The sequence below is a fragment of the Portunus trituberculatus genome, chromosome 28 (genome assembly GCF_017591435.1).
Source record: "Portunus trituberculatus isolate SZX2019 chromosome 28, ASM1759143v1, whole genome shotgun sequence".
NCBI classification, from domain to species: Eukaryota; Metazoa; Arthropoda; class Malacostraca; order Decapoda; family Portunidae; genus Portunus; species Portunus trituberculatus.
In genome coordinates, this window is record NC_059282.1 from 8843432 (window position 1) to 8867833 (window position 24402).

General features: G+C 42.0%; 2 protein-coding genes across 4 annotated transcripts in view; one reads left to right on the top strand and one right to left on the bottom strand.

Moving 5' to 3' along the window:
• Window positions 1–819: 819 nt before the first annotated feature.
• On the bottom strand, window positions 820–11476 carry LOC123510040 (leucine-rich repeat protein soc-2 homolog). The gene is made up of 12 exons (XM_045264791.1): window positions 11292–11476; window positions 8044–8121; window positions 7473–7706; window positions 7146–7285; window positions 6839–6946; window positions 6332–6581; window positions 5826–6055; window positions 5043–5356; window positions 4641–4765; window positions 3695–3852; window positions 3241–3478; window positions 820–3001 (listed from the first exon to the last, which is right to left on the bottom strand). The coding sequence occupies exons 2-12, from the start codon at window positions 8098–8100 to the stop codon at window positions 2966–2968; spliced, it is 1890 nt and encodes a 629-aa protein (XP_045120726.1). The 5' UTR covers window positions 8101–8121; window positions 11292–11476; the 3' UTR covers window positions 820–2965.
• A 1956-nt stretch (window positions 11477–13432) lies between these two features.
• Window positions 13433–24402, top strand: part of LOC123510045 (luc7-like protein 3) — a 32928-nt gene continuing 21958 nt past the window's right edge. Inside the window, exons 1-9 of one of the 3 annotated variants that reach the window (XR_006676359.1) lie at window positions 13433–13558; window positions 16087–16167; window positions 16436–16603; window positions 16812–17015; window positions 17196–17360; window positions 17472–17617; window positions 17785–17940; window positions 18118–18184; window positions 18311–21545. Coding sequence is in view for 2 of the 3 variants with exons in the window: in XM_045264809.1 (XP_045120744.1) it covers window positions 13454–13558; window positions 16087–16167; window positions 16436–16603; window positions 16812–17015; window positions 17196–17360; window positions 17472–17617; window positions 17785–17940; window positions 18118–18184 (1092 nt within the window). In the remaining variant the exon portion in view is untranslated. Of the gene's footprint in view, window positions 13559–16086; window positions 16168–16435; window positions 16604–16811; window positions 17016–17195; window positions 17361–17471; window positions 17618–17784; window positions 17941–18117; window positions 18185–18310; window positions 24072–24402 lie in introns of those variants that run through there. The other 2 variants (XM_045264809.1, XM_045264810.1) reach the window with 2 other exon arrangements.

Here is a 24402-nt window from a genome sequence, read left to right on the forward strand (position 1 = left end):
TGATACCTGACAATAGGATGAGGAGGGTACAGCCGAGCTGTAAGGTGGACTGAGATGAAGTCGCCCCCCCTCCCCCCATGTGTCCTTAGTGGTCACGTGGATTAAGGCGCCGCATTCTGCCACGATGGTGGTAGATTGCGGGGCATCGATTCGAACCCCACTAATGACATCTAGCAGCTATATGGCCTTTGTTGCCTAGCAGCAGGACAAATTACTTCATTGGAGGGGCGCTCCCTTGTGATGACTTAATTTGAGGATTATTTAATCCTTTAACCCCCCTCCCCCCAGCCACACACTATATTATTTAGGGCAGTGGGGATCTGAAGGGGGTTAAAGGCCCCACCAAAAAATTTGCTTATTATAAACAATGGTAAAATTATCTAACTCAAAGGCTCACTGTTAGATACAGAATCTGATTAAGCTTTTTCAGAAAGCCTTGTTTTATATATATATATATATATATATATATATATATATATATATATATATATATATATATATATATATATATATATGGTACCTACAAGGTAACAAATATACAAGGAACAATAATGTAACAAGGCTTTCTGAAAAGGCTAAATCAGATTCTGTAAATTAGTGAGCCTTTGAGTTAAATCATTTTACATATTTACGAGTGTCATAGGGGATGTATTGTTAAAGCACCTCCGCCCCCCAGCTGTCTCGTTTTGCTTGCAACGACTTGGCATCATTGCCCACTAACCTCAAGGGGTACCAGAATTCAGGTAAACCCAAAAAATATTTTGATCCTGGATCTGCCACTGCAACAGGAAGTCGAGATAAAAAGAAAAAGAAAACAGATATTGTTCCTACAGGTTTATTGAATAACATTTTTGAGATGCGACTGATACACGGCATGTCCATTTGAGTAATAAGCATTGGTTATGTCTGTGGGGTGGAGGCTACAAGCACTGATGGTGTGGAGCGTCCTAAGCAGGGCTCCACACCAGCCTGTGGGCACACCACCCCAACGCACACTGACTAGGTTATTCTCCACGGCTGCTCCAAGGAGTTTACAACAGCAGTCACTGAAAGATATACTAAAATCAAACTGCTGTACAGTTCATAATGGTGAACTGTCAATCTCCAAGGAGCAGCAGCTTGAACAATTATTAATTTTGTTAAAGTTCAAGCTTATTTTATGTGCAAGGGCATGTCAGCTGACCACTGCAATTACAGAATTTTTGTGGCTTTGGTCTAATGCCCATTTTGCCTTGCACTGTGTTCAATGGTCATGTTTCAGCTTATTGGAAAAAATACTTATAATGCATTAATAATTTTTCTTTGAGACATGGTGTGGTATACTGCTCACTGTGTAGTCAAATGGTTTTCTCTGAAATGTTGATGTGGCAACGAGACCCTTACTGTAGAGCACCGATGAGTCTCAGCCAATGGTAGTGTCATGAGTGTCATCTTTGGCTGTCCTGTTCTTGCCAGATACAGTGGGCTCCAGGGGGACTAAGAAACCTCCACCAGCTGCCACTGACACAAACATTCAGTACAAGGTACACCTGTATCAAGCTAAGGTGGCCTTCGTGGTGGTGGTTTTCTTTGCCACTAAACTAGATCAAATAGCTTTTTTGGGGAAAACCAAGGACAAAAATAAATTTACCATAAATAGTATAAAGCCTTAGCTTGGCACAGGAAGCAAAATACAACTGATTTTCATCTTTGTAAGTTATTCCTGGACTGAGTGAAAGCATTTATTTACACTGCAAAGCAAATTAGGCTTTTCTAGAAAATACTGATGTTCACATTCACACATAATATTTTGTGTAATTTTCATGAGTTAACACTCAGTACAGTAAACATACAAATTCACTTGAACACACACACACACATGCACACACACACACGCACACATACACCCTCATACACAGGCACACAAACACACACTCATGTATACATAAACCAATACACAGGAGCACTGGTTTGGGAAGCAACAGTGTCTTGAGAGGAACAAACAGCTATGGCTTGAAGCAACCTAGTAGTAGCTGGCTTATGTTACATATATACACCAGAAAATACACACTTAAGCAGTGCAGAGTGTGGGCGGGGCCAGTGGTGGGCACTGCTTCAACATCTTCCAGTCACCATCTGGTAGCCAGTGTGGAGCGGGGGAGAAGTCACACACGGCTACCGTCATGGTCAGTAAAGGACATTGTGTAGGGGGGAGACCAGAGCCGGCACCACCAGCACTACCTCTGGCCGGCACTCTGCACGTGCAGTCACACATGCACAGTCAACACCTGACACTGAGCACAAGCACTAGTCCTCTCTGGTTGCTACAGTCAGTAGTAGTAGTAAGTTGGGGGCCTACTCTTCACACTGAAGCTACCCAAGACCAATGTGCCAGGCCATGGAGTCAGCCACTCATTGTAGCCAAGCTTGGTGTCTGGCAGTGGTAAAAGTTTGGCCATTTCATCTCATACAATGACACCAGACACCAACAAAGGTCGGCTACGATGGGCGGCGATGGCCTTGCTCCGGCACGCCTCACGGCTTTCCGACACCTACGAGATGGGGTGTTCCTCTTCCACTGCCTCTTCATCAAGGTCAGTTAATAATAGTGGTCAAATTAAGTTTCTGGGCTGGCTTTGCCTTGCCTTGAGTAAACACTTATTACTTAACAAGAAAAGCACATTATCACATGGGCAGCTTGCATCCCTAACTCTTAGCCAGGTCGTATGTAAGGTGACCCGGATGCGTGTTAACCTTCATGGTGTAACATTTTTTATAATTTTTATAAGAGGGTCAGGGGGAATACAGAAATAACTTCGCCCTGCTGCACCAACAATAGCGGTAAACCTTGGTCTTGGGCTGGGTGTGGGGCAGCAGGGTTTGGTTAATGGAGCTGCAGTTCTAATATCAGCTACACCAATATCTGCTCTTGACGTTTGCCAATTGGTTCCTTCCATTTACATTTTCTAGGGAAGGAGCAGCAGCCTCACATGGTGCGGTATGGTCCCTGCATCTTCAAGAACTGAAAAGATTAGACTTCTCAGTAGTGACTCATTGGAAAAGTGTGTGGTTAAGAAGGTGGAAAGAAGTATCAGCAGCATTCTGAGTCTGTACAGTGATGAATGAGTGGATGGGAAACTAAAATTAAGAGCAAGAATGGAGCAGGAGCAGGTGGAGACATTTGCTATAGCCATCCAGTTAAAATACAAAATAGGAAAAGAATAGCAGCACAAAACAAACACACCATCTTGCCCTTCTCACCTGGATAACAAGCGATGGACCTCCAGCAACAATTTCAGGGGGAATCTGGCTGAGGGGACAGTTTTCGATAGACATGATCTGCAGGTTGGTGCACAGGGCAAGTTCAAAGGGCAGGTTGTGCAGCATGGGGTTCTCATTGAGGTACAGGGTCTCCAGGGACTCCAGTGTGCCAATCTCCTCCGGCAGGTAGCTCAGGTTGTTTTCTCCTACGCTCAAGTACGTCAGATTAATCAGGTTCCTGAAAAATAATAAAAAAAATTACTTTCAATATTAGTTAGAAAAAATATATCAAAGGATACTTATTACCTTCAAAATCAAGGTCATGGAGAATTTACAAAGGATGATATCAATTTACTTTCATAATTAAGAAACTAGAAAAAGTTTAGATGATGATTTACTTCCAGCAAATGCCAACACAAAGGCCCTCTGATTTCGCTACAAGATCAACACTCACCCAAGGGCTCGAGGCAGAGCTGACAGTTGGTTGGACTGAACTACGAGTTTTTGAAGGTCTTTCAGGAAGCCAATCTCCGGAGGCAGTCCCTCCAAACGGTTCTCCTCAAGGTCCAGCACTCGCAGTTTTCTCAAGTTTCCTATGCTTGAGGGAATTTTCTGTAGGAGGAAATAAAATCCATTCCTTTAGTGCCAATCATAAAGCTTACAGATTTCCTTCACTTTATGCAACCTGTGAATTCCTGGGCATGTGATATAACATCCACAAGAGAAATGGATGAAACAGATGCATAACAGAAATAAACTGTGATACAGAATAATAATGCAGATCTACACGTGAATATAAATGCTGCAGTTCTCAAAATCTTTCAAGTTTATGTTTACTAATTTAAACAATGCAGACAGGGCAGTGGGTGGGGAACCAGACCTTCATTATAAATAAATGAGTGAGAAGGTTCAGATCATACCATCAAAATGTTACAAGAAAATGTAAGAAAATCAAAATATTGTCTGCTGATGCACTCGCTGTTATATGTACTTCAAATATTAATCACACATACACACACAGAAGCACACGCACACCGCGTAGTGTAGTGGTTAGCACGCTCGTCTCACAATCAAGAGGCCCGGGTTCAAGTCCCGGTGCGGCGAGGCAAATGGGCAAGCCTCTTAATGTGTGGCCCCTGTTCACCTAGCAGTAAATAGGTACGGGATGTAACTCGAGGGGTTGTGGCCTCGCTTTCCTGGTGTGTGGAGTGTGTTGTGGTCTCAGTCCTACCCGAAGATCGGTCTATGAGCTCTGAGCTCGCTCCGTAATGGGGAAGACTGGCTGGGATGACCAGCAGGCGACCGAGGTGAATCACGCACACACACACACACACACACACACACACACACACACACACACACACACACACACACACACACACACACACACAAAATCTTACCCTGAGACAATTGTTGGTCAAGATGAGAACTTCCAAATTTTGCAAACATGATATATCGTCGGGGACTTTGTTCAGCTGATTTGTGCCAAGGTTCAATTCAACCATGTTCATCCAGGAGCCAATATCTGGAAAATAAGAAAAAAAATCATACAGGGACAGTCATGTCCCTAGTCCCTATTACTACTAAGATCCTCTGAGTTGACATCACTTTAGTCAGAAATAAGGGTAAGATGGCTGCTTTTCCCCTTACCAAACTAAGAACTTGAAAACACAGTACATGTAACCTTACCTAATGAATAAATAACAGTTTAGTGTTACTAGAAAAACACATTAGGTATAGAACAAAGGTCAATATAAGACAAGGTGAGATTATAATATAAAGCACATCCCAGATTTACTTACCAAGTGGGAGAGATGTGAGAAAGTTGTAGTTCATGTTGAGCTTGGTGAGATGCTTTGCACGAGAGAAGATGCCATAGGGGATCCGGTCCACCTGATTGTGCTCCAGGTTGATGGAGTGAACATTTGTGAACTGAGATGGGCCACCAATTGGGTAGGAGTTGAAGGAATTTCGGGACAGTGTGAGGGAAGAGAGATTAGACAGAGAGCTAAGGAGACCATCAGGGAGCTGGGATATTTGGTTGCCCTCCACATTGAACTCATCTAGATTAATGCATCTGCTAAGAGAGCGTGGAACTGATTTCAGACGGTTGTATCTGCAGGGAAAGGACGTCATGTTAGTGCTTCCTACACCACACTCAATGGTGAATGACACTATCAATGACTATTTATTCAGAGAAATGAAACAAAGAATCATCTCTCAGGGTTTCTCTTTCTTAAATGCAACACAAAAAAAGCACTTCACAAAAACTGAAAGCTGGTTCATTCATAATAAACGAGACATACTCGCTGAAAAAAGTAAAAACACAAAAAGAAGCTCCAGTCTTGTATTTAAGGAATGCAATGGTGTCTTGCCATTAGACTGGAGAGTGCTGCTTGACTACACTGTGCCTATCTATCTGACCACAGCAACATTTGGCAGTTGATGAGATATAACAAATCAAAAAAATAAATGATGAGGGAAGTTGGCAGTTACAAAGCTCTTTACAAATTGCTGAGAATAGTCTGGCAGAACATCACTGTCACATATTCCTAACTCCCTCACAAACCACAGCCAATACGCACCTCAGGCCGAGACAGGTCAGATTCCTCAGGTTGCCAATAGACTGGGGGAGTTCTACAAGCTCATTGTGCTGAAGGTGGAGAGTTTGCAGAGAAATGCAATTTCCTATCTCCTCAGTCAGAACCTCCAGGTGGTTGTGGGCCACGTCCAGGGTGCCCAGGCGAGTGAGCTCCCCAATCCCATTGGGAAGCTGCCTGATCCTATTCTCTCGCAGGGAAAGGGTAATCAAATTCTGCCAAAACAAAACAACACAACAGTAAGACTGGGGACACACATTTTAGGATCTACTGTCTTGACATTCATGAAACCTTGGTCAAAACTCAGACTTGCAGAACCTAACAATGGAAAAACTCACTTCATGTGTGACTGCAAAGTCTAAACCAGTAAACCTTAACCAAATACACATGATAATGGGAACAATTTCCTCTTGTAAAGACCAGCAAAAAATTACCAAATGGTGACTATGACAAAGACACACAAACAGTACAGTGCACTAATCAACACCCACCTTGAGGTTCCTGATCTCCTCACCCACCACCCTGATCCTGTTGAACCTGAGGAAGAGGGTGATGAGGGAAGGCAGCCTATACACCACATCCGGGATCTCAGTCAGCTTGTTGTGGCGCAGGTCCAGTACCTTGAGCTGCACCAGGTTGATCAGTGTGTCCGGCAGAGAGGTGAGGGAGTTCTCGGACAGTCCCAGCGTTTGCAGGTTCACCAGACGGCCAATCTCCGGGGGAAGTGTTACTAGCTTGTTGCTGTGGAGGGAGTTAGTAAATGTTTGTCTTCAACATATACTTTGCATGTTCAAGTGAAGGTGGTGATGGTTAGATACACATAAACTGATCTTAGAAAGTATTTCAGGAGTGAAGCCAAATACTAAAGATTTGAGTATAATGTTTGTGTAATGTGATCAGTAATCAACAACTATAAATTTCGTGAAAGGGAGACACACAACCTTATATTTTATTCTTACAGTGTTGGAAAGAGTCTGACAAAGAAAAGTGTACATTACCTGTAAAGATAAAATTCCACCAGGTGTGTCACATTGTTCATGGAAGAGGGGAGCTGGCTGATGCTGGAATTGCTGAGGTCCAAACGCTGGGCACCATCCTCCTTGCACCTGCCAACACAACCCACCAATCACTAACAACTCAATATGTACAAAAGAACACACACTCAATTCATTTTTGTGTATCCAAACACCCAACCTTTGACTTTATGTCCTCTTCTTTCTCCATCATTTTCCTTCCATGTCACTCTATTCTTCAAGGTTATTCTGGCATGCAGCACAACAGGAGACAATACATAACACAACATACCTATTAAATTCCTTGGAGACATCACGATCTGCCTGGATTGGCTTCTTCTTGATGGTTGGCTTCACCTTGTTGCCATCTACAATGTAAACACTCTTGGCCCCATCCCCAGACCCCAGGGAGTTAGTCGATTGCTTCTTTTCCTGCAACATAAACGTACTTCACTAAGTATATTGTTGTCACTGTATGTTTGTCTACCTTCCGCATAGAAACTGCAAAATTGGTAAAAAATAACTTGACAAATTTAACAAGATTGAGCCAAGATAACATGACTGATCCTAACAAATCCACAAAGTACCTGAAAACTACACATCATGTCAAGTGCCTTACCTTCATACCCTTGGTGTTTGAGTCCTTGGTGGGAACAGGTGGGGGGTGGGAGGCTGGCTGGATGAGGGAGCTGTCTTTGTGCATGGGCGGGGGCAACGTGCCTCCCCTCCCACCCCCACTAGAGGGGCTGGAGGCTGCTGGGTGGCTGTCTTGGTTGGTGTCTCCACCACCCCCACTACTACAGCAGCTGCCCCCTCCGTGGTCCTCTCCCACACACCCACCGTCACCGCTCCCCTGCAATGCCACAACACCTCACTTATCAGTCTCCTCAAGCAAGTCTTGTTTAGTGAGCAATACACAAATGTATGTTAATTGCTTTGGCCATGGAAGGCTGGGCACTGAACTTGTCAAAAACCAAATCATATCCTTAAAAATACAAGTTTCCGGAGACTATAACAAATTTAAGCTAGGAAATATTTGTAAATCATTAAATACTTTCCTTGCAATTTTGAAATTTAACTAAGGTATGCTAAATCTCTTTTTGCAATATAAAAATCAGCTGGTCAAATTAAATTTTTAGTATCCTGCCCGACACATTTATGGACACAATTTTCTACTCTCTAACACTCACGTCTCTGTGGTCGGCTGGGTGCTCACTGTGGGCAGAGCTCTTGTTCCTTCTCATCATCCCAGCCTATGTGCCCTCCATCTGTGGATAAGGTATTGCTTTCTTTACCTATTTCTCAGTCACAAAATATATAGATTTCAAAATTCAGTCTGTATCAATTTATACTTAGCAAAATAAACCTCCATTGCACATAACTACATCCTTAATTAATAGGTGATATGCTAATGGGCAAAATCTCAGGTGTGATTCAAGAACGTTGCAACTGTAAGCTGCTGTGTGGTGAAAGGCTGCTGGTATTATTTGTGAAATAAACAACATCCGGACTCTAGGAGATTGCTGTTATATACCTACAGATTAACATTTCTACTTCCTACTGCACACAGAACTTGCCTTCTATGCAGAGAGACATAGGCCTCCTTGTATCCAGAGCTGAATCATGGGAACTAAAGTTAAATACTGACAAAACTGTTGCTATTAGGTTCTGTCGCAGCACTGCATCCCATGAAGAACCTGCGTATTACATGAATGGCGATCTAATTCAGCTCACATACTCAACAACAGATTTGGGATTGTTGGTTGATACTATTCTGAAATTCCATCAGCATATCCACAATATTGCCAATAAGGCATCTGGTATCGCCTCAAACCTTCGTAATAGTACTGTACAGTAGACCAGGACTCCTCATTTATGTTTTTTCTTTATATTACAAATATTCATCCAGTAATTGAGTTCTCTTCCGTGGTTTGGCACACAGGTTAAGGGAGACCTTTCATTGTTAGAAGGGGTCCAGCACCATTGCTCAAAGCAAATTATTGGTTACCACAACAAGAATTATAGTGGTCATCTTTCTGCTCTGAGTTTGTATTCAGTGCGAGATAGGTTGCTCCGAGCTGACCTGATAAAGATGTGGAAAATATTTTCTGAATTAACACCTACTGAATACACTGATTTCTTTATTCTTACGCCTGATAGCAGCACTTGGAGCTACTCTCTCAAAATATTCTATCCTCATATACTGTACATACTGACATAAGATTTTTCTTAATTAGTCATTAATTCTCTGCCCTCTGAGGTTGTCCCGGCTCCTACCTTATCACAGTTTAAAAGATTTCTTGTCATTTATCTGAGGGACAGTCTGTTTGAATATTAAGTACTCTTCAAAAAAATCTCATTATTGCTTACAACACACATTCTACAGCATTTTGCATTGGCTTGTCTTATTGTTATTAGAAATATCTCACTCTACTGTGGTGTGTTGGCATGTTTAGGGCTCATACGCAGAGGAGCTCATCCTGGTAAGACATCCTAGTAAGAGAAATCAGGCTCAAATTAAACAACTTTTCTCTTTAGAACTCTACACATCAGTAGTGTTCTCCAGGAAGGCAATCAGTCCTGCCTAAGTGCTGCAAACAAAGCATGACACACAAGACTTAGATATCTGTGCTATCTATACCAGCTGTATCAGTGTGCTTAAGTAACATGTGAAGCCAGTGGCATTACTTTATCTCTCAGGGATTACTTTACAACAGTGTGTTCAAAACACTACAATTATTAAACATTTGTGAAATTATTAAAATATTCAAAACAGTATACACAAAGCATACAACATATGATCAATATAAATTTTTTCTGGTAACATGAATTAACTGAAGAGCCCTCCAATGAGGTAAAAATTTAAAGTCGCTCAAAGATATACAGCAACACATCCCCTGTCTCTATCTGTTACCCAGTGAGAGAGTGAGACCAGTGCCAGTGAGACAAATGGCCAAGGTGGAGGAGGAGGGAGGCCAGCGTGACCAGGACCGGAAGAGCTAGGGAGCTGAAGTTACTAGGGTCAGAAGAGCTATGGGCTAAAGTGACCAGAGCTGAAGAACTAAGGGCTAAAGTGACCATGGCTGGAAGAGCTAGGGGCTAAAGTGACCAGGGCTGGAAGAGCTTGGGGCTAAAGTGACCAGGGCTGCAAGAGCTAGGAGCTAAAGCAACCAGGGCCGGAAAAGCTAGGGGCTAAAGTGACCAGAACTGGAAGATCTAGAGGCTAAAGTGACCAGAGCTGGAAGAGCTATGGGGCTAAAGTGACAAGGGCTGGAAGAGCTATGGGCTGAAGTGACCAAGGCCGGAAGAGCTAGGGGCCGGAGTGACCAAGGCCAGAAGAACTAGGGGCCGGAGTGACCAGGGCCAGAAGAGCTATGGACCAGAGTTATTAGGGACAGAAGAGCTAAGGACCACAGTAACTTGTTTCAATTTGTCTAAGAAGACAGGCCAAATACCACAGACTCTTCCAACAAACTTGTACACAGGCAGTAAAAGGTTAATATTTTGTGAACACTGCAATCAAAATCTAATGTTTTTATGCAATGTTCTGTAAATAACTGACCAGCATATAATGAATGAATGCCTTACTGTGTGTAGAATCACTTAAGATCAGCAGTATAGTATTATCAGAGAGAGAGAGAGAGAGAGAGAGAGAGAGAGAGAGAGAGAGAGAGAGAGAGAGAGAGAGAGATTTTCCAGCAAGCATATAGACTGATTAGGTAGCCATGAATTCACACACATAGACACTTTATCCTCAGAAGCAAAGCGTATCCTTTGACAATTGTGACGCAAAACACCACACCACTCCTCACCAGTCACCAGTCACCTGCGTGAGTTAGGTGCAGTACACATCAGCTGCACACAATACCTTCATTAGTACATTTATAGACCTGTTGACTCCACTGCAGGTATAATTTGGGTGCAGGTAACACGTAAAGGGTCAAAGGACATGGTCAGTGGCTCAGGTGTCCGAGTGACCTACCTCAGTAACTTCCCGATTATAACGCGGTAAAATTCACCTCTTGTAATAGTTTAAAGGTTTGACACATACGCTGCGTTTGACAGAAGGAGGCGAACCTGTCATTCCCGCTGCCTAGGGGACACCCTGCACACCCCGAGCGCCCCATGGGACTTCATTAAACGTCATTTTCAAGTGTGTTTTTCAGGGAGATGAGGCAAGTGGTGGACATCCAGGTGCCTATCACGTCCCCTCTCTCCTCCGCTCTCCTCTCCTCCATTCCCCTCCTATCCTTTCTATCCTCCAGCCTTTACCCAGCAATAGGCGTGGCTGGCTGGCAGGAAGAGTGGCCCAGTGCTAGCCAACCCACCCAGCACCTGCACACGGGCGGCGATAAATGCATCCCTACTAAAAACAAAATGGGAATTTCAAGATGTCCAACTCATTATTTGAGCGGCTCACTCCTGCCTGGGGCCTCACCTCATAGTGCTGGTGTGGCCTGTGGGGTCATGCTGGACGTTCCTTCGTGGCTCAGGGATGGGAGTGGTGGCGGGAGGGCGGCAGGGAGCAGTAAATTAGGCCACAAAATAGAGAAAAGTAAGCCCACCTCCAGGCCTGTCGAGCACTATCTTCTGCCCGCACCCTGACATGCGCAGTCACCACTCTCGGGGTTGCCAGATAATCCACGCGCAAAAATATCCAAAATGCCAACTACAGCCCAAAAGTTGTGTCTGTGTGTGTGTCTGTGTCCCTCTGTGTGTCCCTGTGCATGTATGTCAAAGGGGTGTTGAAATGTGAAGCCTGTTTAAACTCCTTATGTGGTTAGTGTTAGTGGAGGATAAAAATATTGGCGCTTTTCCTCTTGTGAGTGTCATTAATTTAGTTCAGGTTATAGGTAGATAAGGTATAGCCTACCATAGCTGTATTTTTGTAGTGTGTGTGTGTGTGTGTGTGTGTGTGTGTGTGTGTGTGTGTGTTATGCACGCACTCAAAAAGATTAATAAAAAAAACTTCACTGTTCTTCATTCCTAATTGTATATACGATTTTCCGAGGAGATACTTTAATCTTTTGACACCTCTCTTGAGAAATTATAAGCTTCACATTCTGGCATTTCATTAAAAAGATGCAGAAAAAAACAGTTAGGGTTAATACGAGAGGGGTGGCGGGTGGCAATATTACAGACAGCGACAGACTGAGAGAGTATGCAAGCCCAAACCACAAAGTGTAACATTTTACTCCTCCTCTCTTGATCTGCCAACGATACTTGTCATTTCCCTTGCTCTTGTCGTCAATGAGATGTGTTGCAAGTAGCTATACTGTCCCTGAGGTACTCCATTTTATAAACCAAACTGTAGCTCCTTTGTAAGTTTCTCGCTTCCTGTTCTCAAGTTTCATCCCAGGACCTAACCCAGGCAGCCCCCAAAGAGGCCCCATCCTCAGGTAATCACCCGCCCTTCCTTCCTCGACGCAACAATTAGTTTCTCACACCTTCCATATCTTATCTCACAGAAATTTGCACAGCTTGTTACATAGTCACAGACTCTATTATTTCATAGACGCGAAAGAAATATAAGGAAGTTTTTATGAAAGCCATCTTAATCAATTCATTCTTCCCATTTTTCTTGTTTTATTCGCTTTTTACTCGGCACCCACATATATCCTTCAACCGTAAAAGACGTACGTGTGATCTATAGGTAATAACTGTTTAAAGAGTCGAATCAATGCAAGCATGATCCAAAGCCATGAAAAGTTACAGTAATATAAGAATACCATACGAGTGGAGATACGAACGTACTGTACGTAGTAGAATTAGTAGTAGTAGTAGTAGTAGTAGTAGTAGTAGTAGTAGTAGCAGCAGCAGCAGCAGCAGCAGCAGTAGTAGTAGTAGTAGTAGTAGTAGTAGTAGTAGTAGTAGTAGTAGTACAATAGCTAGGTGTGGTAGTAGTAGTAGTAGTAGTAGTACAATAGCTAGGTGTGGTGGTAGTAGTAGTAGTAGTAGTAGTAGTAGTAGTAGTAGTAGCAGCAGTAGCTAGTAGCAGTAGTAGTAGTACGTTCAGCACTTTCTTTTATTAAGTCATCATGAGATGTTTTAAGTAATCCACATATAATGACAATCTCTCTCTCTCTCTCTCTCTCTCTCTCTCTCTCTCTCTCTCTCTGTAGAATCAAAATAACTTTAGATAAGACAATAGTCAGTGGTGGTGGCATCCTGAACACTTGTCTTCGCAAGATAACACTTACACAATACACAAACACGTTTCAATGACAACTAGGTACAAAGTTAAAAGCTATAACTGTACCTACACTTTTTATGACAGCAACAAATAGAATCAGACACATGAGTTGTATCCAAGATAGAGACATAGACAAACCACAAAACTGTAGCTTGCACTACCTAGAGTGAATGATAACAGCTGGAATACAGAGATTAAAAGGTAAAAACAGATAAGTAGGTAAGCTGCTCATTATCATATAGACATCTTCCATTTCCTAAACCCAACAAAGATAAAATAAAGAAAACAAACTAGAAAATTATTATAAACCGAAAAACGCAGAAAGAAGCTAATAGAATACCCTAACAAGAAAATATACAAAATAGAAATAGTGCGTAATCAAATGAGGCTTTACAGCGTGAGGCAAGATGGCGACCCAGGCGGCAGCAGCACTCCTGGACGAGCTTATGGGAAGGACCAGGAATGTTTTACCGCAGGAACGACAACAGAAACTAAGCTGGGACTCTCCTGAGGTAAGTGTGTTTGGCTGGGAAGTATGGTGGAATGGTGGTAGTGATGGTACTAGTGGTGGAGGTGGTGGTGGTTGTGTTGTGGCGTCACATTGATCTCATGGTGTTATTCTTATTATTAGTGGTGGTGTATTTTGTTCTGTGTTTTGTAATGACGTAATTTGGCTTGCTGTTAAGATTTGGTTAGTGTTATTGTTGTTTTCTTTCTCTCGCTTTGTTTGTTTCCTTGACTTGGTTTCAAATATCGCGTGGAATTTTTATTATTTATTTGTTTATTGGGAAAATGTTAACACGAGGTACGCTACTCTAGTTAATCTCCAGAAATCAATACTCTATATCGCCTGTGGAACGCTAATCTAACAGCATTACGTAACAACCTAACTTTACTTAGGTTAGATTAGCTTAGGTTACTAGTAAATATTTGTCATACTCAACTCAGGGAGCGTGACGTTTGGTACCCACGACGATTCGTACACAAGCAAAAACGATGTTTCGTGCACAAGGAAAACGATGTTTTGTACACAAGAATAACGATGATTCGTACACTCGGAAAACAATTGCTATGTTCAGGTAATCGACCACTCCTAGTGTTTACTACATGTAAATTCTTATAAGTAATTGTGTAGATGAAATGGTAGTTTACTTGAATGATAAATGGTTGTACGTTTTAAAGTCTTAATGAGAGTTGTTGACTCTTTCAATAATATAGTTATCAAAAACAATTTGAATACCAAAGTAATCAATTGCTCTACCAACTCTTGAGTAGGTCTATATATGTTACAGTCATTAACTAAATCCAGACAATATGGATGCGTTCCACGGGGCCAACAACTGTTCACTGTTAACTAACTGACCGGAACAAATTCATCTGCTGGCCGTTAGAGGCAGCTAACAGGTTTCCTGGTGCAGCACATAATTACTTACTGCATAGCTCTTGATGACGCTCAATGTCTTTCCATTAAGTAAATAGCCAATTGCAGCTGACACACTTGTAAAAAGATGGCAGGGTTCCCTCTTCCAAGGTTAGTTTACAAACAAAACAGCTGACAGGGAGGAGCTAACACCTACCCGAGCAGCTAGCTGCTCCGAGCTAACTGTTAGCACTTGTCAATTTATAAATCAGCTAAAAATTGCAAACAATTTACAAAATGACTAAAGTTTTGGGAGATTTTCTTGGCATATTGACTGAAATGAATCCTGGTATGGGAAAGATCACAAATCTTCAAAGCCAGAGCTCAAACAGCTGAGCTATTGCACCCCAACAACATTTTCCTTTCCTTTATTATTCCTCATAATAGTATAAATCTCTCTCTCTCTCTCTCTCTCTCTCTCTCTCTCTCTCTCTCTCTCTCTCATATATATATATATATATATATATATATATATATATATATATATATATATGTGTGTGTGTGTGTGTGTGTGTGTGTGTGTGTGTGTGTGTGTGTGTGTCTGTCTGTGTTTCACTGTTTGATCTGCTGCAGTCTCTGACGAGACAGCCAGACGTTACCCTACAGACCGAGCTCAGAGCTCATTATTTCCGATCTTCGGATAGGCCTGAGACCAGGCACACACCACACACTGGGACAACAAGGTCACAACTCCTCGATTTACATCCCGTACCTACTCACTGCTAGGTGAACAGGGGCTACACGTGAAAGGAGACACACCCAAATATCTCTACCCGGCAGGGGAATCGAACCCCGGTCCTCTGGCTTGTGAAGCCAGCGCTCTAACCACTGAGCTACTGGGCCATGTGTGTGTGTGTGTGTGTTTCACTGTTTGATCTGCTGCAGTCTCTGACGAGACAGCCAGACGTTATCCTACGGAACGAGCTCAGAGCTCATTGTTTCCGATCTTCGGATAGGCCTGAGACCAGGCACACACCACACACCGGGACAACAAGGTCACAACTCCTTGATTTACATCCCGTACCTACTCACTGCTAGGTGAACAGGGGCTACACGTGAAAGGAGACACACCCAAATATCTCCACCCGGCCGGGGAATCGAACCCCGGTCATCTGGCTTGTGAAGCCAGCGCTCTAACCACTGAGCTACCGGACCGTGTGTGTGTGTGTGTGTGTGTGTACGAAACGCATCCTGTTATAGGTACGAAACGTCGTTGTGCATGTGTACGAAACGACACTAACCCCTCAACTCATAACCAAATTTCTCCTACCATTCTTCACTTTGTAATTGAAAGACTTAAGCCCTTCAGTACTATGACATGTGTTCATATTTATTCTGGTGACTATTTGGTGATTTTGTACAGCTTCAGAAACTGATGTGGGATTAAAATAGTGAAGGCTCTGGCCATTAATCTTCTGACCTCCATTGACCCTTCCTAATGCAAATAAAATAATCTAAGCACACCCAAAACTCTTGGTAAAAATGCATCTCAGTACTGAAGGGGGATTAACATGAGAACACTTTATGATCACATATTACTTAACCTAATCTAAATGAGATATGTCAGTCAATGTAACATATGTACCTTGCTGCCACACACTGACTTATTCTTCTTTCCAGGTTTGCCGTCATTACTTGGTTAAATTCTGCCCACATGATCTCTTTACAAACACAAAATCTGACCTTGGCCCATGTGAAAAGGTAAGGACATTAATTAGTTTAGTCTTTCTGAGTTCACCTATGATGCTAATTGTCTCATTGTCACCTGTTATTTGGGATTGATTTCTGTTGTACTGTAGTGTTCCAGAGGTGTCCATATCCAAGGTAGAGAAGTCATATCATACCTGTACTCATTGAAAAGCAGCATAGAGAAAAGTGGTAAAAAGATGTACGTATTTCTGACGTGTCACTCCTGTACTAATGAAGAGGCAGTGTCGTGAATCGCTCGTGACAAAAGTATCCATTTCAGACCATTCATGATGAAGAACTAAAGAGAGAGTTTGATATTTCCAACTCCTATCGCCGCACTGCCTTCGAGGATGAGTTTGTGAGATACGCCGAGTCTATGCTGACAGACGTGGACAAGCGGATAAGGAAAGGCAAGCAGCGCCTCGCACTTTCGGTCAAAGATGCACTGGTGAGGCTGCTGTGTTATGTGATTGTTAACACTAACTATCACTAGTATTATTTGTTGGGGTCCATGTTTTCAAAAGTGGATCTCCACTTTTCATTCACTTAGTGCTGCCATTGCATTGCCAGATTATGATATCTTGACCTCTCGGTGGAATAATTTCTCTGTGATAATATTCAGCACCACAAAGTAATCAGTATCTTTCTACCTTTAGGAGAGCAGTACTACGGGGGACGGTCGGGTGGATGAACAGCTGGAATTGCTCTCCGAGAGGATAACAGGTCTGGTGAGTGAAGCAGAGCGTCTTGGCTCGGAAGGCAATGTTGAGGAGGCCCAGGGACTGCTTAAGCTCTGTGATCAGCTCAGGGAGGAGAGAGATGCCCTCCGCCGCAGCAGTGAAAACTCAGTGTGGCATCAGGTGAGCCCTGCTGGTAGTGGCAAAAGATGACTTGTCAGTAAGGCTTGTGTAACATTTTAGAGATATGAATATGTACTGTATTCTCATAAGTAACTGGAATTCTTTGAAGGTTATTAGTGAATTGAAACTGTAAATTTATTGCAATGACACTAAGTAGCCGATGGTCACTTTCGTTCCCAGGCAGCAGAGATGGCAGCGTCACAAGAGAAGCAGATGGAGGTGTGTGAAGTGTGTGGTGCCTTTCTCATTGTGGGGGACGCTCAGCAGCGCATTGACGACCACCTCACTGGGAAGCAACACGTGGGGTTTGCCAAGCTGCGTCAGGCCATCCAGGAGATCAGAGACGTGAGTACCAACACTCCAGGATGTGGCATTCAGATATTAAGATGCCTCATGATTTTTATGAAGGATGTAATAATTGTAAGCTGTTGGCTAAAGGATTGCTCTGTCCTCTAGAGCCGGGAAAAGGCCAGAACAGAACGTGAGGAGCTGCGGGAGAAAGAACGGCAAGAGAGACGCAAGGCCCTGCTGGAGGAAGAGAAAAGAAGGGAGAGGGAAAGAGAAGACCGCCGGAAGAAGGAGGAGGAAAGGCGGAGAAGAAGGTAGAGTAAGGTGTTGCTTTATGTTAGATGCAGGATGTGTATGTGCTGTGAAACAATACCTTATGTTATTGGGATTTTACTTCTATTTTTGTTGAACTGTATTGATTGTGACATTAGTTTCCATGTAAATATCTCGGTATCTTAACAGGTGTTTCTTGTCCCCACAGCTACGAAAGTGACCGAGACAGGAGAGACCGTAGCCGAGACAGAGACCGGGACAGAAGAGATCGCCGGCGGTCGCGTAGCAGGGACCGGCGCAGTTCAAGCAGTCGTGACCGAGGTGACCGCAGCTACCGCTCTCGAGAGAATGATCGGCGGGACAGGTAAGAGTTGCAGCCTCCCATGTTGATAAATGATGATAGTCGGTGACAAACAACATTATGTACTGCATTCACTTTTAATGTGTGAGGTTATAGTCATGTAATGTTGAGTATCTTTGCTGCATTTTGAACCTTGATTTGTTTGCCCCTTTTATAGTAGATTCCTTGCTTTTCTTGCAGACATGGGCGATCCAATAGTAGAGATTATGAGCGCAGGAGATATCGGGAGGAGAATGGTAGTTATTAGGTGAGTGTGTAGGCTGGGAAGTCATTATCCATGTGTTTGATTTTTGGCAGCATAAGTTTGGTGGAAGCCTTATTTTCTTGCTAAAATTTGCTTTATCTGCCTTGTCTAACTTAATTTTTGTTTGAGGATCCTTAGGGAGCTCTCTGGCAGTGGTGAGGACAGGAGGAGGGACGGGTCCAAAGGCGACGTAGCAAGACGGCAGAGAAGTGGACGAGATGGGAGGGGCATTGTGAAGCTTTAAGCAGTGAGTGATCTCCACTTGAGGTAAGTGGCCACGTGTTTGTTGCTGCTTTCTTCTCTCCTACACAGGGTCTTCACCAGGTGAGTGGCCAGTGGTGCATTGTGTCTGGGCCGGGTGGATGGATGCCAAGTGCTTCTTGTTCCTGTTGTTGCTTCCCTCCCAATGTAAATCTTTACTTTATTTTGTATTCCCCCACTCCAATACCCATTTCTTTTTTATGTACTAGTATTTTTATTCTTTCATGATATAGGCAGAAACATAACCACTGAATACCTTACAAGGTTCTGTGAAAAGCATCTCAAAATAGACAAGCAATGTCTAGTGTTGCGTGATGAGAACTTGAAGACTTGGCTGTGAAGGAGAGGTGGTGTCCCAACGCTAGGTGCCTCTTGACTCGAGCACTTCATTCCTTGACCCTCACTTTGACTTCTTGACACCAACATTTTCATGAGTAATTCCTCCTGCTGCACCTCAGACACATCCAGGATGACAAGATATGTGTTGGAAATGGGAATAGCAGGAAAGAAAACACAAAATGAGAAGGTGGAATTGAGAGGCAAGTTAGGTATGAAGACCACAGTATTAGTGGAACAGTAATGTGCTTGCCTAAAGACTGGGAGGCTGTCCAGCATACATACAATTCATTCTAGTTGTTTAAATATTAAGATTTAATTGTTTTCAGTTTATATTCTTTAGTCATACACATAGATGTTTGTGGATTTCCTGTTAACTGCACTGCATTATGTTATTTGCTAAATTATGCCAATACATTTTTTTTTATAATTAGCATTGTCTAGCAAAATCTCAACTGGTCCCTTGTCATTATGTTTGGCTTACAAATTTTAACTCTTCCCTCCCATTTGTGGCCTAGTAGCTACAGAATAGTATGTTGACAGTTGGGCATTTATGATCCTTTGTAAAGCTGTAGTGTTGAATTACTGTGTCTTATTCCCAGTTGATCCCTGTCTTGAGATGCAGTTTTAAGTGAATTGCTGTTGCTTGCAGAATTAAACTGCATTAAGTTGCTAATCTAAATAGAATTGAACAGTGTAATATTAAAATGCTATTTATACCATCATTAGTAATCTGTTTTCCTGAAGTTAATGTGGTGGGAGTCTTGACTTTTTATAGATGAATAAATAAATAGATAACAGTGAGTAGTAACATCTGATATGAGAGGGAGTCATGGTTGGTAGTTCCACGCTCACTCTGATTACGTTTTGTGTGTGCCCTCAATCTTGAGTTTACAATCTGCAGACAGTCACTAATCATCATGTGTTTCATAGTCAAATTCAATAGCTGGAAACAATCTCTCCTCGATGATCATGAAGTAGAGATGCGTAATTACCACCTGATATTTTTTAATGGCAGTTAATTTGCCTTTCCTCTATGATAAATTCTTCAAAACAACTTAATAAGGATTGATAAAGTAGGTAAACATTTTAGGTAGAGATTATTACTATCCATCTCTGTATCCCTAATGCCTCAATCCATTTGCCAAGTCAATCTGTGCTTTCTGTGTAGACAGGCAGTACTTCCACACTGTCCTCAATCTCAATCTGTTTCTCATTACTTCATAATATATCTTATCTTGCAGGCGATCCTCCTCTTAACCTTTCCCAATCTGACTGTTACTTTTCACAATATCATTAAAACTCATCTATATTCTCGCCCAGCTTTGTGAAGCACGTTCATGGAAAATTACTGAAATATCAGGTTCTAAAGGATACATGTGCATTGTTCAAGTTACACTATGCAGCAAAAATACTCAAAATCTTTTGAATAAAGAAGCGAATAGCTATATATTGTTCAAAATTGATCAGTGAGCTTATTGGCAATAAGTGATGTTGCCAGTGTATGGCAGGCTTGTACTGGGTGTGTTCTGTTCACTGAGGACACACTGGTTGTGGATGGTTGTGTGGGATGCCTGGTACAGTACCATCAGTGTGCCCTTTTAATGTAGATCTCTTATCCCTGGACTGTCTGACAGGTGTATGGTTTGGGTAACATTGTGTATGTAGCATTACTTACAAAATCTATTTACCAAGAAACAGCTGAAAGAGAAGACACTGTATACCGCCTTGTCTTAGTGTCATTCTGTGCCTGCCATTATTCTTCGTAATTAGATTCTTATTAAAATACTTTACTGTAATAACAGGGCACAGGCTCATCATAATCTCAAAGTAAGAGGTTACTTTTGTGCACTTCCTGCAACATATTCAAGTTTTCAGTTCTCTTGATTTCTTGCCATATGCTGGATCTCTGGATATGCAAGATGTCTGGCCTCCTGCCATGGGCCATGGGCCAAGTTCATCTCTGCCCTGGGCTGTAATGCTGATGTCATAGTGGTGGAATGTGTGAAACAAACTCCTATGCCTCAACTATCATTTGTATGTGCAAGAGACAAGAACATGTCCTTGATTAATTTAGAGTACTGTAGTTGGCAGAGCATAGAGAACAGATGATACTGAAGGGCCAGTGACTTTTTCTTAAGCTGACTGATTTTTTAATAGTTTTGGTGTGTGTGTGTGTGTGAGTGTGTGAGAGAGAGAGAGAGAGAGCGTCTGTAAGTATGTGCACCTATATTGTTCATGTCTTATTTTTTCAAGGTAATATGACCACAGATTACTAGATATTAGGTGTCACCAGTTTTTTTTCCTCATTTCATTCACATGGTTTGTTTATTTGACAATGTGCTGGCATCCTTGGAACTTTAGATATATTCACCTTACCAAGAGTCAGCAGATGACAATGAAATGCAAGAGAAAGAATTGTCATCTGAATGAAATGATGAACATTTCTCCTCCCCAGCAGTCACACTTGTACTGTGTTCAGAGAGACACATTGCAGGCTCTTATGTGTTGTGGCCATAGACTTTCATCATATCCAGAACACAGAGGTATTTCTCAGATAAGACCAATGTAATTACTTACTTCAGTTACTTCAGTGTGCCTTGTACATAACAATACTAGATGGGGTAATGAATGTATTGTGAGGGTAAACTACTCGAGTGGACTTTTCTCAGGGTAAATAACTTTAATGTAAATCTATAGGAGGAATTTTAAAGATACACATGGTTATTCTCTCTCTCTCTCTCTCTCTCTCTCTCTCTCTCTCTCTGTACATACTCACCTTTGTTCATCCATTCATTCATCATTACAACTGATGTGTTTCCTTATTTAGTTTTAAAATAGGATGTCTTTTGTAGTTCCCGTCACACCTTGAAGACAAGGCATTTGGGTTCCTATTCACAATACGAATGACGACCAGTACTTCAGGGTACAAGTACCTACTTGCTGTGTGCAAGTTTGGCTACATTTAGTCAAAGTTTACAAGATTCTGATAAAAAAGAGAGAGAGAGAGAGAAAAGCTATATAAAAGCTCTTAATTAGTCTGATTCTGATAAAAACGAGAGAGAGAGAGAGAGAGAGAGAAAAGCTATAAAAAAGCTCTTAATTAGTCTGATTTTACTGTTATACAGCATTATTTATCAATGAAGGGTAGACATCTTTGACAAGTAGACAAATTATTATATGTAGACAAAGACAAATCCTGTGTACAGTTTGGTGGTTACTTCAGTGCCTGTGTGACTGGAAGGTACTGGAGCCTTTCCTGAGGTTCAGTGTTAGGCCATATTGAGCAAATCTTAAGATATAGTCATTTAGTGTCATGACTTCTCTCAATAGTTGCGAGAAAATTCAAGTAAATTATTAGACAGAAGTTCCAAAAATAAATACTAGTACTTGTATATAATAGAATGAAGAAGGTTTTCCACAAGGAATTGGATGTTGAGTCAGCAAGTTCCATTATTGTATTCATGAATCACCTCAGGAGGGAGTGTCTTCATCAGTACCCAGAGCATGCCTAAAGAGAATGACTCATTGCCTGATGATGACTGAATATAACTTCCATGTTGATCTGTCATTTCTTTGTGAATGGAGGGAGAGATTATTTCTGTATAATTACAAGAAATGGACTGTGTGTGCCTTTATAGTTCAGATAAAGTCATATTGATACAGAAAGCGATTTAGCTAATCCTGTGCCTCTGCCAGATGAACATCCTGTTGATATCTGCCATTGTGTAGATTGCAGGATGAAGCATTTCCCCTAATGAGTGCCTTTCCTAAATAATGGGCTTGCTCCTGTCATGTGCGGAGGAGAGAGTCATCACTTGACACTGACTTCCCATTGTTGACCTTTTGTCTGAATAACATTGTCATAAGTTTCCTTTTACTTAAGTGATATTTCTTGGAATGGTGATATTGGTGCTGGCAGACATGGTGATGTGTTACAAAGTGCAGGCATGTAGCTTGTAAAGATGAAGTCCATTGTATAGGTAGTGGTGTTACTTGGTGATTCTAGATTGACATTAATCTGCATAACTCGAAATGTTTTGGGAGATGTATTTATGTTTTAAGCTTTTGTATTTATTTGATATTTATTGTCCTGATCCAATAATTCAGGTTTTCTTGAGCACACACCTACTGTCTTACCAGTCGAGCCTTTTGTCGTTGGTGTAGCCCGTCAAGGCTTTGTACCACTTTGTTGGTCTCTTAGAGGTAAGTGGGTCTTTTACAGTGACAGTGAAAACCTCCTTAGCACACCCTGTCTTTAATTCTCCATAGAGGACCCGGTACTTGTTTGTGTGATGGGAGGAAGCAGAGCAGTGGTAGTGTCAGGTGAACCTTACATGGTGTAGTGGAGGAATCAGCTTTCACATTCATAGTTCCTGGTATTGCTCTCATGGCTTGTTTATTTTACTCTTTCATAATGTGTTTGGTCTTAGTGCATTTATTTCTCAGCCATTCTCAGTCACCTAATGTTCTTTAAAGGGGAGTTGGACGAGTCTAGCCTTAACAGGTGGCTTCTTCAGAATGACTTGTTACCTTGTGAGATTCATTAGGAAATATTTGTCTTAATACTGTACTCACAAGACCCTCCCCTGAAAATGTATGTACTCTTCATCAAGTGTATTGCCATTAACTCAGGCTCAGCTAAACGTGTTGACAGAAACTATTAAAGTGACTTGGACTCCACAGGAACCAGCTGGCAAGTCACCAAGACTCATCACCACCACCACCACCACCTCCACGACTACCACCACCACTACCACCACCTCGCCTCACCACCATCATTCTGCCTCGCTGGGTCACAGGGGAAGGAGTCCACACCCACTTCAACACGGGATGCAGCAGCGCATGTGGGACCCATCACCACCACTTTATGTAGCCAGGTGACCCCTCCTTTTCTGCCCCCAACTTTCCTGTCCCCCCAAGGCCTCTCCCAAGCCCAGCCCTCATGACTTGCCTGAGAGCTATTCATAGGTTTATGTTCTTTATTTAGTGATTCACCTTTTGCTTTAGGTTTTCATGTAATTCTTTGTATATGAAAATTTGAATGTCATTATTACTGTCATTGTTTTACAGTTACTACCAGTAACAATGGCTTTCACCCAATAAACACATGTATGGTTTGAAAACTTTTGGAAAACAAGTATTTTAACTATTGGACCTAGTGATAACCTCTTCAGAGTTGTGATGCTGTAATGAGGAAGTTCGTTGGTTGTCCGGTCACATTCCTTCAATTTTCTCCACAATAGTAAGGTGAGATCATGTCAATTATGTCAATAAATGTGCATTATCTTGATGTAGTACTTTCACTGTCCATTATAGTAAACTGCAGTTCTTTCAGGGTTCCTGTGTTCTTATGATACTTAACCCAGCATGCAGTGCCTTGTCAGGTCCATGTTCTTTATGGGAAACTATACCATCATACAGCCAGTGAATCAAGGTAAGCGCTAACTGCATGAATGGTAGTGATTATATTTTCAGAACTGCAGCTTCATTTTTTCTGAAAATTGGGAACCTTCTGATAAAAGATTATTTCAAGAAAAATATTTCCAACATTGGGAATATCAATCTGGAACAGGATACATTGTAATGTAAGACTGGCACACAGAGAGAAAAATACCTTTACA